The following is a 21,475-nucleotide window of genomic DNA, read 5'->3' as shown; positions in this document are numbered from 1 at the left end:
AGGATATAAAACTAGTATTTATGGCACCACATGACATACCGGTACATCTCACCTGTCGCTCTCCAAACGACCCGTGGGGGACCAGCAGAAGCTTTCATCCAGCCCGACAGTTCCGGGGAAAATTAGTGCAGCGTCCCGCTCGCTACAGCAGCAGTGAGCATTTACGGCGTGCGACGACCTCGGTTGCCATTTTTCAAATCAACGATATTTCACGTATTTTGTTATAAAATCGTACAAATTTGATAAATTTAGATGGTCGCTAATATATTGATATGAATGTGCAGCGTTAAAATAAATTTCTAACGTCAATTTCCGATATAATTATAAAAAATGATTCAAAATTTTGCACGCATTTCCAATGGTAGCAGTCGACAAAAAGGCCCGGTTGGAACTATTCGAGACCCTTCAAATTTGACCTTTGACCCCTGTTGTCGCAACCTTGTTTATATAGGGCCTTGCATGCATGCATCTGCTGCCCTCATGGTCATCGATTAAGTTCTTTTATCTTCTGCGATAGCTGTAAAGTGAGTGAAGAAAGAGGAACACGTCTCCTGTTTTCCAACAAAATGTCGACAAAGACAGACGTAGAGGTAATTTTAGAAGTAGTGGTATTTGTATTACTATGATATACTGTAATAATATTTTCAGTAAATGATGCTATACTTTAGGTGTAATCTAGAACCGAGGGTAATTGAGCGCTTTCTTGCGCGGCCCGAGTCGAACTCGGACCTCGTTAACGCAAACGGTAATGCATAGCCTTTGCACCCGGGAACTCTGGCCGGGACGAAATGCAGATCCGTTGGTGCTGCTGCTTTTATATTTGCGTGCGGACCGTATTGAGGATAGATCTGGGGGGCGTTTCATGAAACTAAAGGACTTGTCGGATGTTTTATCCGACAGTTACCATAGGAACAGTGCCTCTCAGCCAATCAAAATCATGGAAAGATGTCAGTTTACACTTGTCCGCGTCCGTCGGATGAAAATATCAATTGATGAAAATTGAAATGCTCCCCAGGCCCAGACGTGTTCACTGCTACCATCCATCCTGCCTGTGGAGAACGTAATGGTAGGTAGGACTATGGACTGCCAATTCTGTATTGAGCACACTTTAAAAATCATTAGAATATCACTTTTGTGACCATGATTATTAATTTCCATACAGTTGCAATTTATTTTTCATTAGTAACTTGGGAACAATTTTTTATTCACCAGACTCCAGAGCGCTCAAAAACTTGAATTTTGGGCATATTTTTGTGTACGCCCTCTATTGGTGGAAAGTAATATGGCAAGAAAATTTTCATTTTCACTCTCTATTTTTAATTCAGAAAAAATAATTAAGAAAATTAAATTTACGTAAGAGCCAAGTTATATGATGAATAGCTGGAATGAAAACTGACAGTGTAAGAAAATCAAGCATTTGTCCCATAAAAAAGGAGAAAATAAGCCAAACATTGCCATCCTTATTTTGCCACACATGGAGATGTAACTGAGAACAAGGGTATATCATAACCTTGTTCATTGAATGAGTGCCAGACATTAGACTCCTCAGAGGCAGAGTAGCCTGGAGGCTTCTATGCAGTGAAAGTCATACACTATACGTATGGTCACTCCCCAGTGACGCCTGGGATCCCTACCTATATTTCCCCACGTACGGGTACAAAACCAGAAACTTTCGCCCCCGAGAATTCCACTTTCCCTCTAAAAGATCTAGCCCTAAAACATACGGGTCTAACTTCATTTCCAACATTTCTGCGATATTGATCATATTTTGGCGTACCTTTAGAATCCAATGTCATGAATCGATTACAAAAATCTCTCGATTTTAAAACGAGAAAACAATGGATACGACGTACCTGTTTCACTAATTTTTTTAGAACTTACGTCTTTGAGACAGAAGTGGATACATGGATATGTAGATACATGGATACACATGGATACCGGGATACTGGGATACTAGGGACAGTGATTTTCCGTTTCAAAAAATGGCCTTTTCCGTTTCAGAAAATCTCAAATTCCGTTTCAGCACATCAGAAAACGGAAATTCCGTTTCCCCATAGACGTTGTACACACGGAAAAGTGATTATTCCGTTTACACATTGAATAGCAAAATCAAAGCGCATACACTCGCTCTGGCCGAAATTTGTATCTGCTACTGTACCAACAACACAATAGAATCCGTTCTAATCAGATCTATGCTGGTGTATTTAATGATTTTTCAAACTGATTTAGCATGCATATATCCTCACCTTTCACATAATTAGCATTATTTTATGGTGAAATTAAAATCATGGATAATTTTGGGTTTTTTTGGACATCGTTATCATCAGTCAGCGACTTTCGCCAATCCGCCATCTTGGATTTTAAGACCACGATATCGTGCTGTTACATCTTAAAACGTAGAGGGCAGCAACACACGACCGTGCAGTTGAGCGATCTGAAGCGATATGTGAAGCTCATCCCGGCCGCCGGGTACGATCGCGGGGTACTATCAAGTGTGCTGATGTCGAGAGAAATCACGATGTGTGAATTGTCATGATTGTAGCGAAGTGAGATCGTGTTTTCTGGGGTTTTGTGGCCATTTAATATTCTCATTTTGTTGTTATTTTGAAGTAAATTCTGTTGCTATTCTGTGTATTTTGAGGGAAAATACTTTTTCCGTGATTTTCCGTTTGAAATGCCACTTTCCGTTTCAAAAGGCCTTTTCCGTGAATTTGTCCGTTTTCCGCGATCGCGGAAAATCACTGTCCCTAGGATACGTACGTGGAAATATACTAAGTGGATACATGTGGTTAACAGATACGTGGATACGAGGATGTTTACAGGGGGAGGATCCAGCTTTCGCTAAAAGGGAAAAGGATGTGGGAGTCGGAAAAAATTTCAGTCGGTCGATATGTCGTTAACTAAAAGCATACACTCGCACTGGCCAAAATTTGTATCTGCTACTGTACCAACAACACAATAGAATCCGTTCTAATCAGATCTATGCTGGTGTATTTAATGATTTTTCAAACTGATTTAGCATGCATATATCCTCACCTTTCACATAATTAGCATTATTTACGGTGAAATTAAAATCATGGATAATTTTGGGGTTTTTTGGACATCGTTATCATCAGTCAACGACTTTCGCCAATCCGCCATCTTGGATTTTAAGACCACGATATCGTGCTGTTACATCTTCAAACGTAGAGGGCAGCAACACACGACCGTGCAGTTGAGCGATCTGAAGCGATATGTGAAGCTCATCCCGGCCGGCCGGGTACGATCGCGGGGTACTATCAAGTGTGCTGATGTCGAGAGAAATCACGATGTGTGAATTGTCATGATTGTAGCGAAGTGAGATCGTGTTTTCTGGGGTTTTGTGGCCATTTAATATTCTCATTTTGTTGTTATTTTGGAGTAATTTCTGTTGCTATTCTGTGTATTTTGAGGGAAAATATGTTTTCCGTGATTTTCCGTTTGAAATGCCACTTTCCGTTTCAAAAGGCCTTTTCCGTGAATTCGTCCGTTTTCCGCGATCGCAGAAAATCACTGTCCCTAGGATACGTACGTGGAAATATACTAAGTGGATACATGTGGTTAACAGATACGTGGATACAAGGATGTTTACAGGGGGAGGATCCAGCTTTCGCTAAAAGGGAAAAGGATGGGGGAGTCTGAAAAAATTTCAGTCGGTCGATATGTCGTTAACTAAAAGTAGAATTTGGTTGGTTTATAATTCCTTTCTTGGTTTAACATGGCCCAGTACGGTACTTGTCTTAGTCAGGATTGACAATACAGGCTTTATTATCCGTCCTTGTTTAAATGCATGTTTTTTCTATACATTTTTTCCCTTTTTTTCTTCTTTTTAATTTTGACAAGAACTATTTTTATGCTAATTTATGCGAAATTAATTTATGCATATTTTTAAAAATTCACATAAAATACTTTTTCTTCTTTAATTGTTGATTGATTTTTACTTTTTTTCTTCCATTTTGTAGAACGAAGGCTTTATGGGTGTCACTAAACTTCTATATACACAGAATTACAAAGAAATGTTTTTATTTACATTTGTTGATCAATTTCAATTTTGTTTGCTTTATATATTAGTTCGAGGTGGTGATATAAAATTTGAACATCGAATTAACTCATTAATTATGCTGATTTATTTCATATATTTTCAAAATGTACAAAAATTACTTATATTTATTTGTTGATTAACTTTGTTTTTTTTTGTTCCATCTGAGAGCTACATTAGGTTCACCAAGGTTCTACACAGAGTTAAGAAACTTTGACTAGATAATTATTAATACTTCATTCATATGAAATTTATTCATAGATCACAAAGAAATGCTTCTATGTCATTTCTTTATCAATTTCAATTCTACATCCTCGATTTATGCCATCAATATAATCACTTTAGTGTCAACTGGGCTGAAATTGAAATTATTCAATTATGTTGCGAGATGCTGGATGAGCTCCACATCATTGATGTGCTAGTTTCCTTTTGTTCTTTTGTATAAGCTTACATGTATCTATTGTATTTTTTATCAATTATATTCTTGTGATTTGTTACACCGTTATTGCCTACTGAGGGCGTGCTTGATCAAGACGGGTAAAACTGACAGTTGGTTTTACACTGTTTGGTTGGTACCTCGTTACAAATTCGGAAAGTTTGATGAAGTTTGATATACGGTATTGACAGAGTAAAGATGATTTAAACTTGTTTTTTTCTATTTGTGAGGTCTAAAAGAGGCATATTACTGTTTGTGCATCTTTCCATAACATCAAATTACAGCAACTTTAAAGCTTCGTGGGAAAAGAAGAATCACATTAACCTATTTTAAATATTGCATTTCGGCTTACACAGATATCAAAGTAACGCCATGCAATCTTTGTGGAGATGAAATGAATTTCGTTTCAATGATCGTCCTTAATTCATTGAATCAATTTTTTAACATGCACTTTGTTCTCGCATAATTCGTTTAATGATACCCTATTTATGTATTAAAATATAGCTTCTTGTGGCCTTGTACAGATCATTAGATTTTCAATCTTATGTTGAGCTTTGCGTTAGAATTATTGTTTGTGTGATATTTGGTTTATGCATTCAAATGGATTATGAATTTTCAGCTTGCGCTTTGGGCTTTTATCTATTACATCCTATCACATCATTATTATATCAATACATATTTTTTCTTTAAAACATCAGTTTATAAGTGATGTTTTATAGGAAAAATATATATTGATAATAAGTCATATGGGAAACTTAATATTCATACAAGTATGTAAAAATTATAAATAATGTTCTCATCTAATAACACAGGAAAACGGAACGTGGAGATGTGACATTTTAATGTGGCATCATCAGCTGATGATGATTTTTTTTCACTTCATATTGATCAACTTTAAATTTAAAAATTTCATTATTTTTATCCGATTTTGATGAATTTTCTGCATTTTGCTTAGTGAATATACTCTTTTATTTAGACATAATTTTTTAGCCCGGGCAATCCCTTTAATTTAAGAACCAAATTTTTAATTCAATTTTTTAGAATGTAAGTTGGTGAAAAAGAGAGTCGAAAAAGAAATGGAGAAAGGATAATATAAAAAACTTTAATACGAGGTAAAATGGGTTGATACTGAAAGGGAGAGTCAAGGAAAGAGGAACAGTAAAAGTAAGAAATAAAAATCAGAGAAGGATTAAAAAAAACACATAAAACCCAAAACAATGACCATACATGTAAACAAAAGGGTACCAAACTGACCTGTAAAGAGGAAGCTCCAGACTGACCTTAAACTTCAGGGGGGCGCAAATTGATGTTTGAATAAGGGGGCGTCATATTGTCCTATATGAGGGGGTATCAAAGTGATCTTAAACCTGGGGGCACCAGGTTTATCTTCAACCCAGGGGGAACAAAATTGACCTTAAACTCTAAGGCGACAACAAATTGACCATAACAGGGGCGCCAAAAAGATGTTCAACATAAAGGGGGTGCAAAATTTTTTTAGAAGATCTAATTGGCCTGTAATGGGGGCGCCAAACTGGCGCCAAATTGATGTTCGAACTAGTAGGCACAAACCAGACCTTAAAGTTAAGGGGCGTCAAAGTAATTTAAACTTAGGGAGCGTGGTACCCAGTTAATAATTGACTGGGGGCGGCAAATTGTCGTGTATGGAGGGGGCGCCAAACTGACCTTAAAAATAAGGGGTCACCACGTTGATCTTCATCCTAGGGAGTGCGGCAAATTTACCTTAAACTTAAAGGGGGCACCAAATTGACGATAAATATGGGGGTACCGAATTGTCCAGAATGGAGGGGCACCAAATTCACCTGTAACGGGAGGCGCCAAACTCACCGTTTCTTTGCAACGGATAAAAATACTTAAGTTTATATATGGTATACAATTTGTTTTGTTTGATGGAAGTAAAACAAATATAATTCAATTAAATTGACCTTAAATTTTTTTTTTTTTTTGGGGGGGAGACAATTGTCCTATAAGGAGTGGGGGACAAAATGACCTTAAACATGACGGCGCTTATCTCATGATTCACAGGAGAGGGGGACAATATGACATTAACTTGGGGAGGGGACGCAATGTTTTTTGTTGCTATTTCTTTCCATTTTCCTTTCATTTCCAAATATTTTCCTTTTTCTTGTTCTTATACTTAATTTCACCCTCTCATTTCTTTTGTGCCCTCTTCATTTATATTTTTTCACCCTAGTAAACGCATATAAAGAATGAAAGAGATATAGAGATAAACAGAGCAAAAGACAATAACAAAGAAATGAAAATTTTAATATTTGTCTTTTCTACCTCTCTCTCTCGCTCTTTAATCACTCATTTTTTTACAAGTTTTTATTTACCTTTAACTGTATGTCACTCCGTTTTCCCCTTCCATTGTACCTCACTCCTTTACTTTCCTTCTATACATTACATTCAATTGTCTAATTCAATGATCACTTCTTATGTTCCTTGTCCTCTTTTGCTCCTACATTCTCTGTCCCTCTCTCTCTTATTTTCTTTCATCATTTATACCTAATTATCCCTTCTCTTCTACTTCTCTGTTTTTCAATCTCTTAACATCCTATCTTTTAAATATATTCAAAACAAAAAAATTAACAAAATATAAATATATTTCATAAACAAAATACATTTAACAATTTATTACGATAATTCTTATACACTACATTTCAAATTAATCAAAGTCATAATATACAATATGATCTTAAAAACTGAGTAACATGAATCAATGTAAAAAAAATGATAACAAGATTTTTCTAAAATACTTACTAGATATTTACAACATTATAATGAATCATGTAACTTTATTCTACATATACGTCTAACAATAAACTACAAAACATATCTATCTAATAAAAATGAAAACATACATAATGCAAATAAAAATCAAATTATCTTTGAAAATATATAGATGTAGTATCAAATTAAACTTTAAAAAAATATCTACTTAAAAAACTAAATAACTGTAAAATCCCAACAGATGCAAAAAGACGCCTAACACTAAAATATATAACATATCTATCAAATACAATAAAAATATACATATCTCAATTATAATAGAAATATTAATATATAGATGTACGTATCAATTTACACTAAAAAAATATATCTATTTTAGTAAAAAAGTACTGCATATAGATAGAAAATGTACATGTATAACATCAATAAAAAAATAAAAGATACTATATAACAAAATAATAAAGGGAATTTCTAACACGACAGAAGATATCTTCACATTCAGGAAATACATGTATATGTACAAAATATCTATAAAAATGTATACATTTACGTATCAATTAACATTTACAAAAAAATATATCTAATGTAGAAAAAAAATACTATAAAATGGCATACAGATGCAAAGTGTCCAAAAAAAAATAATAAATAAATAAACAGTACTACATAACAAAATATAATGAAATTAAATGCTACCATGACAAAAGAGATCATTACAAACATAAAATATATGTATAAGAGTTTAAGTCCCAATAGTCCATCAGGGGATTCGTCCATCATACTCCTCTACAAAACTTGCCAACGATTCATCTTTTCATCTTCTCCATGTCCTCTAACTTTCTAATTTGTCCATCTTGATATGAGATGTATGAAATCAGCGATCCAACAATTTCTTTCAGCCGGTTCGGCGACGAACTCATGTCCTGGATAAGAGGTAGCGCTAGAGTGTTCAACTTGACTGTATTACCATTTTCGTCATTAGCCTCAGGAGTACATGCATCCTCTTCCTCTGAAGAAATGTCCTCGTATAGTTCTTGTGAACTAATCCTTTCTCCAACATTGTTGTTCTTGTCCATCATGTCCATGGAGATGTCTTCTGTCGCTACCGGAGTATATGTATTATCACCATTCATCTCCTTTGACCTGTCTGTTCCATTGGTTACAGATGACGGAATGTCTTCTCCCAGTAATTGCATGATGAATTCATCATAGTCTTCATCGAAACTCAGTTCTGCAGCCAGTCCGGTCATTTTTCAACAAAGTAGACTTTAACTTCCAAAAGCTAACGAAATTGAGGATGAATAACTTTATAGGCGTAATCACTAAACTGATCAAGTCAAGAGATGTCCACGAGCTTTAACGTAAATTGTCAACTATTGATGCTAATTAAGACCACAAGCTCTTTAAACTCTTAAAACATAACAGTGACACGTGTGCATTGTATTCAACCGAAAGCAAGAATGAGTCTCACGCCGGTCTCACGTTCATGCCGGTCATGAACTTGAATAGATTACGTAATCGCTATAAAGTACCTAAATCTTAATCCCTCGATCCTTTCAAGAATTTGGGGTATTAATCTTACATGGTAGCCTTATAGTCTCAAGGCATTACAGGTGGTTCTGTATCTGTATCTGTGAACTGAAGGAATTATGAAGTGACATTTTATATATTAAATCAAATTGCATATGTTTAGTAAGCATGTCATATTTCAAAACTTAATTCCCAAATGTTGAAAATAAGCACTAAATGTCATTACTTTCTTATTTAATATTCGATTTTGATAAGTTTTCAATACTATTCTAATTTGATTTATCTCTTTTTAAATAATAAATTTTGCCGCTGGTGGACTTGACTTTTACCATTTCCAAAATCATAAAATGGAAAAACTGTAATGTAATTGGTCTACAATAAAACGCACCACAATAATTACACTAGATATTACAACACCTTTAATTTCATTCATTGCACACTTCTGTATACGGGGGCAATATAAAATAAAAATCTACGAGGGTGCAAAGCGGACAAACAAAAATTAAGACCTTTTTAATACAAATTCTAATTTTGTAAGAGATTTAACAGTTTTATAATATTCATGAGTTTTCATTTGGTTTTCTTTCCTTTTCTCTTCGTAAAACTCTTGTCGCTCCGTGGCCCTCAAAAAGCCCTCATCTGTACGACAGTAGTTTACCGGTATTTGAATTGAAATAAACCAAATCGAATTTAACTGAACTGGTTAAACCTGATTTAGTAACATTGATCCTATTATAGAACGACACTTTCACATACAAATTGATAATTCACCAACTAAGTCAAACCCAAATCATGATTACGAGACATTATCACATATACATTCCAACAAGGCAGTATTGCCAGTCATTAAATCTGTAACGTTGTAACTGTATGTATGTGATGTATACATCTCGTTTTAATCTTAAATGGGAATTCAATATCTTTTTTTTTCAAATGAACCTCAAAGGTGGACGAAAGAAGAAATACAAAAAAGGAAAGCAATTGCAAGATTTAGAGTGTTATATCAACCAACTTAAAAAAATTTACCTGGAATTATTTTCATTGTTTGTAACTCCCCTTTGTTTTGTTTTAAATAAAGATGATATTTGAAAATAAAATCTGTAGCGTTTATTTAAATACAATTGGGTATTAAGCGCATTATAAATATCAAGATTATATTGGAACAAGATAGTATACCAGTAAATTAATTTGCGATGTGGCTAATGTATATAATAATTATTTATATTGCTTGTTTTTAACACAAATGGGAATGAAATTAATATGTTTAATAATTGATTTGTGATGATATAGGCCCTATAGTCACAGGATGTTCCTGTTCACTGTCACAAAAAGCGCTAAGAAAGTTAAGCATTTCCAAAAACCGGACAAAAAATTCAATTATCGGGTCAATTTTGAACTATTAAATCTTTAGTCTTTTGTAATTATGTTTTTTGAAAATAAAGAACCCTGTGGAAGGGGAAAAAATGAAGAAAAAAATACTAAAGAACATCCATTTGGGTGAACTTTAAAACTCTATTGCAAAAAATCAAGTACATGGACCCATATTAATTTTTGCATATTTGGAATATTCAGGTGCTAAATTATCAATGTGCAAAGTTTGGTGAAAACGACATGGATTTCACTGTAACTGTGGAACGTCCTTAAACGTTTTGACATTTTGAAAATATTTTTTGTCTATATGCAGGGCTCTGCAGGGAATACTGCTAAAAAAGAAAATGCCCCAGCCTTAGGCCCTGGGATTGCCCCGAGTACTACTCCAGGCACAGCTCCTGGTACTGCTCCAGCTTCAGCTGCAGCTCCTGCTGGAGCTTCAACTCAAGACATTGCTGCTGAAGCCCCGAGAGAAAAAATGGTAAGAAAGATGAGTGATAGAAGTAGGCCCGGTTTGAAAGTCCATTTTTGATGCACGTGTACACGGCGTGTTTTTCGGTCGTGTACACGTTGTAAACACTGGGAGTGAGTTATGCCTTATTTATGGTATGTTTTCAGTCACTCATGTAGCCTAAGTCACACGCTCCTCAAATTGGCAATAAAATAATGAAAATCAATCGATAACTTCAGTTACACTCAATTCTGCAGCAATCTGTGCGCGCATGCATGTACGGTACAGTATGCAAAATGCGCATCCAACGAACATCGGCGCTAACTAGGGCCCTGCACTGACCGGAGCATACCCAGGCCCATTTAGTGTGGTACAAAAACTTAGTCTCCAGAATAAATGTGGATTAAATCAGCGATTTTGGAAGTAAACTCACTCTAGGTTAATTGAAATATATTGACATATTAGTGATTAAAGTTCTCTGACTTTACAGCCCCACGCAAGCTTATGCAGATTCTACCGTGTACACGGTGATGGAAATTAGTACAAGTGCACTGACTTGACCGTGCGTGTACACGTGTACCCGAAACGGGCCTAATAGAAAGACAGAGAGAGAATGTTAATTTATGTTGGCCTCGATAGTAATATGGGTTGAGGGTTGCGACCAAACTAGTGTTTTTGCATTTTTTTTATTTTATTTGTCACAATAAAAGATGACTTTGCACTGTTTGCAAAGTTTGCATTTGTCACAAAATATTGATTGGTTGAATGGTGACTTTGATATGATTTAGGAGCTAAGGTCACTATTCATACTTGAAACGTCTGAATATGTCAAGGTTTACCATTAAATCTTTTTTTCTTTAGTTTGAATTGAAGTTCGAAAGAATACAAGGCTTTACATTATTGATGCTTGTAATTTTTTTCAGTGTAAGGCCTATTTCGGGTCATGTGTTATTAAAAGTCAAATGATGACAAATCTGACTACAGTAAATCTACCACATGTAGAATTGCTTCGATGAAAGCCTACTCTGTAAGAGTTTGTTTGCCATTGGTCATTGTATTTTGCATTTCAATGAGTTCTTTTTAAATATTTTTCATCAGTATAAAGGCATGCTTTGCAGCAAATGAGTGACAGAAAATTTATCTGCGATGTGTAGTACCAATGAAATTAAAGATAAATATAAGAAAAAGTTTGTTGTTTCCAACATGTTAGATACAACTGCAAAATGATAATTATTTCTGGTATTATTTTTCTTTAGTTCCATACTTCATTGTCTTGGTTGAGGTACTGTAATAGGTATGGATTTATACCTTTGAACCCACAGAGTTATGAATTTCTGTATGCTCTTTTTTCTCACAGATTGAGACTGCTGTGAAGTTCTTGCTCAATCCACAAGTCAGATCTAGTCCAATGGTTCAGAAAAAAGCTTTCTTACGGAAAAAGGGTAAGCCTGCGACGATGATGATGGTGTTGGTGGTGGTGGTGATGATGATGATGGTGGTGGTGATCATCATCATCATCATTTTGTTCATTGGATTAGCATTGATTATAATGACTATGATTGAGTTATTCACAACTTGCTGGAGACAACACAAGAAATATCCGCACAGTTTCTATAGAATTACGTGTATTTTATGTCTTTTGTATGATTCTGCATCAAAGGTAGTTGAGCCATACCAAAACATTTGGTCTATATATGTATACGGAATGGTTTAGATAGCCAACATTATATCTTTCGTACATGTACGGTAGTTACTCATACAGGGTACATGCACATTATTGGTAGGAGATCAAGGTAGCATTACATGAAAACGAATTGACAGGCGACTGTTATAAGCTACTGAAATCCTTGCATCTGGTTGGCTCAGAACAAATTAGTCGGTGAAAATCACAGACAAAATAGACAAAGGAAATGCTTTCCTGATGGATTAATGAGAAAATGTTGTTATCTGGAATGCTTAACTAGGTGTGTCGGATGCAGAGATTGAATTGGCTATTGATCGATCGGGAACGAGGCAAGACGTGGCACCACCTGCCAATCAAACTCCTGTAGCCCCTCCCCATCAAGGTCAGGCAACACATCCTGGTGCTGTACCTCAACAACAAATGGGTAAATATTTTTTTTTAGTTTATTTTTTCAAACACTTGACTGATGAAGTTTTTCTGGATCAAGTATTGTACTGGACTTGATTGAGAGTAACATCAACTGGAATCTGTTTATCTTTCAGAGTCAAGAAAGAACAGAATATTCTTTATTTTCTTGATAGATTTCAACTAATCAAGTCAATATGAAAAAAAATTGACATTTCATAGATGATAGATGTAAAGATATTGAATATGAAATTTCAGCAACTTTTGGGAAGTTTTTTTTCTTTCTTTCCTTTCTTTCCATACCATCATACAGTTGTCAAAATGAGAAAATGCTTATGCTTTTGATAGTCTGTAGAACAGTAGTTTTACGATTTGACTCAGCCCTGGCTTCTTAGCCAGTTTAGGATAGTTCAAGGCAGATTATGTTCTATACATTCACAATACAAGAAATGCCTCATTTCATTTTGTTGTGTCCTAGATAATCAGCTTCAGTTGAATCATGTCAACCATTTTTCTTTACATTTCAGTACCATACGTGCAGCCACCCCCACCATCAAGGGTAACTACTTGGAGAGACTATGCTGCCATAGCCGTCATCGTCAGTGGAGTTACATTTGGAATCTACCAAATTATCATGGTATGACTTTTGCTAAAAGTCCACCTGACTTTAAGTTGGGTTTTCATGAAAGGCAAATCCATACAAAAAAACGCTCAAGGTTTCTGTATGCCCAATCCCCATTTCTCCCTAGTCTTGATTGTTTTCATGAACTACTCAAGCCATGATAGATTTTTTAGCATCAATACTTTTCATATGAACTAGAAGACAATTTTTTCTGTAAGCTCCCACTTTGGATGTCACTTTTTAATGGGATTGCCTTAAAGCAGTGTATGAGAGAGATTTGTTTAATGGAGGTTTGGCAAAGATGCATGAAAGAATAACAGAATTCTGGGATTTTTTAAAGATATTGTTTTGCAATATCATGTGTGAGCAGCAGGGTGATGGTAGCCTCATATTTGTATTTTGATAATACTGATATTATTTTAGACATAATCTTCTGACAATTGCAATTATGATTACACTGGTTTAAGCTTGGGGTGGTGCTTCTCGCCTTAAGTGCATTCAAGGAATTAATCCTGCCTGGTAAGCTGGTACCCATTCACTTCATCTGGGTTGAGATTATCACAATGTCTTTAGATTCCTTGGCAGAAAAAAAAATAACTCAAGGGCTGTAAAAACAGACCCACAACCCTTTGTTTAAAAGGCAAGGATATGTAGGCCACAATGCTTCCATGCAGGATTTTGACAGGGTAAATCAAGTTCCCTACTAATAATACTTTCAAGAAAGCGAATCCTATCCAGATATAAAACTGTATGGTTTCTCCTTTACCCTATTCCGAATATTTCTATTAGATGCACTCATTTTATGTCTCCTTATTGGATTATTGGTTTGTTTATTTTGTAGAAATTTGTAGCACCGTGGCTCAAGAGAAGAAAAGAAGAAGAGGAGAGAATGAAGAGATTGGAAGCTTCCATTGAAGAACTAAACAAGAATGTCTCACAAGCAGGTAATTGTTATTATTACTTGGCATGTTAACCCATATAGAACAGCAGGGGAGGGGGGCATTATTGCCCCCCTCTCCCTTCCTTGACTTGTATGTTATAAAGCCATGACATTAAGCCACAATGTTTCATTACCTTCTTTCTTTGACTTTTGAGATCAAATACTGTAAATGCATGTGAGACCCAAAGTTGCTCCAAAATTGTGATTCTGTGTACAAATCCTTTGAATTCAGTTTCTAGCAAAACTCATATAATCAAGGTCTCTGGACTGACAAAAACAAAAATAGATACAGGGTTATGAGGGGCAACTTTTGTAGTCTCATTTAGAGAGTTGTCATGACTCAATGAATAATTGCTGAATTTAGAATATTTGAGTGTAATGCAGTCTCGAGACAAGTCCACCCCAATAAAAAGTTGGTTTTAATAAAAAGATAAAAATCCAACAAGCATAACTATAAAAATTTCATCAAAATCGGATGTGAAATAAGAAAGTTATGATATTTCTAATTTTCCCCAGTTTGTATGCAAATGAGGGAATTGATGACATCACTCCTATTTCTTTTGTATTTCATTATATGAAATTAGAATTATTCTAATTTTCTTCCCATTCATTGTCATGTGAAACAAAGTTGTATTTCTCCCAGAACATTTGGAATTACCATGGTTAAACAGTTTATGGGTCAGTCAAGTCGGTCCTTATTGTCAAATCTGTCAAAATTAATATTGTATAATTCAAACATAAAAAACCAAAGAAATAGTGAGTGAGGGACATCATTGATTTTCTCATTTGCATGTGACTAAATTGTGCATATAACTATTTTGTGAAAATTAAGCAAAACTTTTAAATGTCATAACTTTCTTTATTTTACATCCGATTTTATGAATTTTCCAGCAATATTCTTGTCTGATTTTTCTGTATTGAATTAAATCTACATTTTTCTGGGGTAGACTTGACCTTTAAGATTTTTTTTTATTTTTTGGAAAAATTTGCTGAGTAAGTCATGTTAGTCAAAACACTCTGGATGTGTGTGCTGTATACAGTACCATTGGATAATAACTGTGATTTAAAGGAAAAAGGTAAATACAAGGAACAGTCCCTGCTCCAACTTGTATCAAAGTCCAGGAAAAAAGTAAACAACTATGAGACATTACAATGAAGCTGATGTAACATGTTTATTTTAAAGGTTCACAGTAATGCAAATGGAAGCAGGTTTTAGTTCGAGTCCAAACACCGACACTTCCATCTTAGGCCCTGCGAAGGGAATCATATAGTCCTGTCATTTTTTTATTGTAGGGGAGACTGGGGTTAGAACATGGGGTAAGTTGAAACATTGTACTTTTCTTAAATGCCTGTAAAATAAATTTATGCAATACTCCCTCAATTTATTGCAATAATGATTCAACACTGTTGTGTTATTAATTGCAATAAATTGAGAGCAGTATTGCATAAATTTATTTTACAGGCTTTAAAGAAAATTACAATGTTTCAACTTACCCCATGTTCCAACTAACCCCGGTCTCCCCTACATGCCAACTGTATGATTATATTTATCAGATCATATCTGTGCAATGATAAGGATCTTGATATACTGTCGATAGGTAGTTTACCAAAGTAACCAAATTGCCTATTACCATGTGGATATACATACTTGTGTCAGTTGAATATCTTTTCAATTCTTCACCATTTTGCATGAAGATCTATACATATTTATTCTTGGATGCTCTTAATTTTTCATAAAACTCTTTCTAATAGTTTCTTCATCTAATAGAAAAAAAATTAGGAAATAGAAATAATTTACCTGTGACATACTCACTTTCTTGAAAGTATTTTAAAAAAAAAGAATGCCATGTCTCCTGTGATAGAATTTAGAGGTGTTTTACATGTTTATCTTTTCCTAGCATACAATCAACTATACCTGATAGTTTAAGACAAAATGGAAAGTACATGTAACGAGCTATTGAACAAGCACCAATAACAGATAATTAGGGTTTGCCATATGCTGTATGAGTTACAAAAATAACACGTATATTGGGGGCTAATTTTTACGACAAAAAATTTGCTAGATTGAATAAGTGTGAACATAATTATATGTCCATTTATGTAGCACAGTTACTATGTGCATACTGTATACTCATCTGCACTTTGATACTTGGTATCATATTATTACCCCAGCTGTAGCCGAGCCGCCATATTAATAGGCGCTAAAGAAAAAAAATCCTACCGGGTACCCATTCACCTCACCAGGGTCGAGTGCAGCACATTGTGGTTAAATTTCTTGCCGTAGGAAATTACGCCATGGCTGGGATTTGAACCCACTACCCTCTGTTTCAAAGTCCGGAGACTAATCTACTGGGCCACAACGCTCCACATTGCAGTGAATAAGGATTTTTCATGTTTTTTTTTTATTTTCCAGTGGTAGGATGTATTATATCGCAGCTCATTGTTATTGGATCAAACCAACTTGTCAAACCCCCCTCTAAGCGAAAAGCTAGATCCGCCTCTGTTGAGGGACCAACTATGGTACACAAACAATACAGACCTCAAAGTAGCATTGGATCTAACCCGGTTAAACTTGCAATTATGGTTACCACGGTAGGTGGAACTGCAAGTGATATTAGTTACTTTGCAAAGGTTAAAACTGCATTATTCAGATAAGAATTTGTCTTCTTTCTCACATCTAGTTGCGGCCATGGATAAATCTATCAGCACCATCCAGACTCTAATGGAGAAACAAGATCAGCAGCTCGCCAACCTCAATGCCGAGATAGTGTCAGGGAAAGCATTGTCGAATAGCAGAAGGTCCACCGATACTACAGAGATCAAGTCAGAGATCATGTCCTTGAAAGGATTGCTTTTAAGCAGGTAGGTACTGGGAAATGTCGTTCAATTCAAGGGTTTTATTGAGAATCAGGGGCTCTAAGTAAAATATGACAAGGTAAATCCAGTTGGATCTGCCCCTGTATTGGGTATTTGTGTTTATTAATCACTACTGCTATTCTAATTTTCATCCCCAGGCATCAGTTCCCATCCACTCCCCAGAGGACGACAATACCCAGCTGGCAGCGGGGCAGCAGCGATCAATCATCCACAAAGAGCAACTCGCCCCCTCCCGTCTCCTCCGAAGCCACCAACAACATCTCGTCATCCTCACCACCACCACCTCCTTCAATCAGCAGCGAGCCGGTAACCAATGGGGACTCCTTGTCCACCGACTCCACCCAGACGCCCATCAAAGAGCCGATCAGAGAGAACGGGACCGATGACATCCAGCCGAACCCAAGTCCCACCCCCGATGAGCATGTGAATGGGAGTGTGAAACCAGTTGGGAGTCAAGCCACGCCCACTTTAGATGGTACTGCCTGAGGTGGGCGATAGACTTTGAATGACTGAAGTACTTCCAGACTCCAAGCTTCACACTCATTCAACAAACATTGGGAAACATATCAAGGGATGGAGTTGAGGTCGGGAGTCCAAAGTCGTAAGACCATTGGTTAAATTATCTTCCATAAGGTTTGTTTCACCTCGATCGATAACTTGAGAATGACCAATACTCGGTCTCTGGTAACATGCTTTTGATCCGTTGTGTGCCAGGGAAATTGTAGCTCTATTGAATTTGTGTATTTCATGGTGCCTTTTGCATATTTGGATATGTCAAGAGTTACAGTTTCCCTGAGAACTCTCACAAATTCTGTCCAAAGTGTGTTTGATTGTCAAGTAGAAAGGAGGTTTCCAAATTAGGTACTATTACCCCCTTGCCACTCGCTTGCTGGACATGTTTGCCAGTTCTGCAGGAACGTGATATTTAAGTGGTAATGTTTATCTGAGAATTGATGATGATGGTGATGATGATAATGATGATGATGGTGGTGATGACGATGACGATTATGACTTTGATGATGATTATGACTTTGATGATGATTATGATCACGGTGGTGACTATGATGATCATGACGGATGTGATTCATAATGAGGGTGATGATAACATATTAATTCTGGTAAAGACAATTGAATTGAATTCATTATCAGAACATTTCTCTGCCAGTCATGTTCAGTATGAAGAAAATAAATGACTACCCTTTTTCCAACTCTAATAAGCTGAGAACCTGGCTAGAAGGGAGGCCTTCAGTCCCATTCATTGAGATCTTAAAGGTCAAGTCCACCCTTGGAAATGCAGACTTGAAGAAATAGAGAAAAATCAAACAAGCTTAGTGCTGAAAATTTCATCAAAATCAGATGAAAAATGAAGTTATGACATTTAAAAGTTTCGCTTACTTTTCACTAAACAGTGATGCACAACTAGGTGGTTCAGTGATGTTGGTCCTTATTGTCAAATTTGTAAAAAAAGAAATATTGTACAATTCAAACAATAAAAAACAAAAGAAATAGTGAATGAGTGATATCATCAACTCTCTCATTTGCATATCTGTTTTGTGAAATTAAGGGAAACTTTAAAATGTCATAACCTTCTTATTTTACATCCGATTTTAATGAAATTTTCGGTGTTATGCTTGTTGGAATTTTCTTTTTATTTAAATCAACTTTTTGTTGGGATGGACTTGTCCTATAAATATGACCAAGCATAGGTTCACACTCCCAGTCTCTTTTTCTTGGGGCAAAAGTTCTTTCCTGAAGTTCCCAAAAAGCTTGGGCTTTCAGAAAATATTTCATCTTGCCCTATAAAAAGAAAGCTTTCAACTCCAAATACCTTTATTTTGACAAATGTTGATATATATCCTTGTTCAAATAGGTTTGCTTTCAATTTAAAGTGAGCATGATCATATACTCTTTTCAATTTTCTTTTTTGTAAAGTTCACTTCAATTCAATGTGAGATGAAATAATCAAATCAAGTGAAAATCAATTCTTAATCAGAGAGTTGGATTGGACATCTATATGATATACGACAATAATTATGTGATTACTGCTACCTATGTGTGGATGGATTTCTTCAATTAACATGATTTTGCATGTGTTGAGGGCATTTGAGGGGGAATGAAACCTTTGAAATAAGTACGCTTGGGTCGAAACAGAAAAATTAAAGAAACAGATCAATGAAAGTTTGAGAAAATTCGGACAAACAATGAGAAAGTTAGGAGCATTTGAATATTGCAATCACTAATGCTATGGAGATCCTTCTATTGGCAATGCGACAAGAATGTGTGATGTCACATGTGAACAACTTTCCCTTTGATGGGCTATAAAATACCCCCAAAATGTCTTCTTTTTTTTTGCTTTCTAATGGTGATACAAACTCTTTATCTATGATGTATTCTTTAAAAATCTGTATTACATGCCCTCCTATAGAAAGAACACATGGTCTGCTGATAGATGTGATAAAAGAGGTAATTTAAGTGAAATATATACTAAAGTAATGGGGAGAGTTGTTCACAAGTGACATCACACATCTTTGTCGCATTGCCAATGTGAGGATCTCCATAGCATCAGTGATCGCAATATTCAAATGCTCATAACCTTCTCATTATTCATTTGATTTTTCTCAAACTTTCGTTGATCTGTTTCTTTGATTTTTCTGTTTTCACACAAGCTCTTTTGTTCTAAAGGTTTCATTCTCCTTTGATCTAGCACCTTTACTAAGAAGATACAAAGCACTTTATAGATCTTTGCAAACATTTTTCCCATGTGCGGAATTCAGTTAGGTGGTCTTTCTTTATATCTCATGTTTTACATAGATTCAAATTTCATGATTTGAAAAAAACCAAAGATATACATTAAAAGTAAAGACTAAAAATCATATATTCATATTAAAGGAAGTGCATTAAGGAGATGGAAATCAAACACTCCATGTAGTATTAAATATGGAAAATGGATCATTTTTGTGCAATTTTTATTAGCTCAATTGGCCATGACTAAATATAAAAAGTATTTGTTCATGTGCATCTTCTATAATTGAATTATAAAAGGCCCATGTCAGTATTAAGATGCTTTGATATTTTGTTAATAATAATAGCAGGGAAAATATATTTATATATATATCTCGCTTTTTCTTCAACAGAATTTTAGAGTTTCACCAAAGTACAAGACTCATTATTCAGTACACTAAAGTCACATTTATCATATAAATAATTTCAAAACTAAGAGTTTTCTAAATCACAAATTATTATATATTTTTACTTTATCTATGGCATTTCCCAACAATTTACTTCCCCCCCCCCTCTATGACAAAGAAAATTAGGTGAGGTGAGAGCATAGGGGTGACTTAGCCAGCCAGCATATGCTGATGTACGTATAACAAGCCATTTTTCTTGAATTCCAAAACAGCTTGCCATACATACATTGGCATCCACTGGCTTACTAGTCAAGGTGTGACATGTCAATGTTAAGATGCTTTGATATATTGTTAATAATAATATCTCACTTTTTCTTCAACAGAATTTTAGAGTTTCACCAAAGTACGAGACTCATTATTCAGTACACTAAAGTCACATTTATCATATAAATAATTTCAAAACTAAGAGTTTTCTAAATCACAAATTATTATATATTTTTACTTTATCCATGGCATTTCCCAACAATTTACTTCCCCCCCCCCCCCTCTATGACAAAGAAAATTAGGTGAGGTGAGAGCATAGGGGTGACTTAGCCAGCCAGCATATGCTGATGTACGTATAACAAGCCATTTTTCTTGAATTCCAAAACAGCTTGCCATACATACATTGGCATCCACTGGCTTACTAGTCAAGGTGTGACAGCTCAGTAGATGTTGGCATCTGGTAACCCTTTCTTGTAATAAATGATATACCAAAAATTATCATTGGTGTTGATTTAGTTTCCAAGAAAGGGTCACCAGTCGTACATGAAGTCATTAGTAACTTGTGAACAGCTTTATGGATTTTTTTTTTAAATTGAAAATGTGTGCCAATTAGTTTTGTACAAATTGCAATATTAAATACGATTGACTTTACACATGAATTGGCTGTTTTAATGGTCTCTTTTATTCATAACCACAATGGTGGAACAATCATATCTTACTGATATAATACACTGTTTGTATACGAATATATACACTTTATTTACAAAGAGAAAAAGCAATCACGAGAAGACTTTTTACAAGATAAATTATAAAAACATGTCACACGTAACTCATTTTCAAGGTAAAAGAGTGGACGGAATGAAAATAGAATTGCATAACATTCGCTTGATTATCAGTAAAAAAAAATGAAGAAAACTGAGCAGCACAAATGATTCAACTGTAATATTTGACAATGAAAGTTT

At 35.2% G+C, this 21,475-nt stretch overlaps 1 protein-coding gene across 1 annotated transcript; it reads left to right on the top strand.

Moving 5' to 3' along the window:
- The first annotated feature begins 525 nt into the window (after nt 1-525).
- On the top strand, nt 526-18,141 carry LOC121427670 (peroxisomal membrane protein PEX14-like). Its single transcript, XM_041624184.1, has 8 exons — nt 526-590; nt 10,456-10,623; nt 11,951-12,035; nt 12,558-12,701; nt 13,210-13,319; nt 14,146-14,248; nt 16,926-17,106; nt 17,259-18,141. The coding sequence occupies exons 1-8, from the start codon at nt 567-569 to the stop codon at nt 17,605-17,607; spliced, it is 1,164 nt and encodes a 387-aa protein (XP_041480118.1). The 5' UTR covers nt 526-566; the 3' UTR covers nt 17,608-18,141.
- The last annotated feature ends 3,334 nt before the right edge of the window (nt 18,142-21,475 follow it).

The sequence above is a fragment of the Lytechinus variegatus genome, chromosome 14 (genome assembly GCF_018143015.1).
Source record: "Lytechinus variegatus isolate NC3 chromosome 14, Lvar_3.0, whole genome shotgun sequence".
NCBI lineage: Eukaryota > Metazoa > Echinodermata > Echinoidea > Temnopleuroida > Toxopneustidae > Lytechinus > Lytechinus variegatus.
This window is presented reverse-complemented; position numbering and strand designations above follow the sequence as displayed.

Coding starts and splice junctions, on each gene's coding strand:
- LOC121427670 (XM_041624184.1), top strand. CDS start 567: ATGTCGACAAAGACAGACGTAGAG. Junction 10,624..11,950: donor AAGCCCCGAGAGAAAAAATG/GTAAGAAAGATG, acceptor TTTTTCTCACAG/ATTGAGACTGCTGTGAAGTT. Junction 17,107..17,258: donor AAAGGATTGCTTTTAAGCAG/GTAGGTACTGGG, acceptor TTTCATCCCCAG/GCATCAGTTCCCATCCACTC.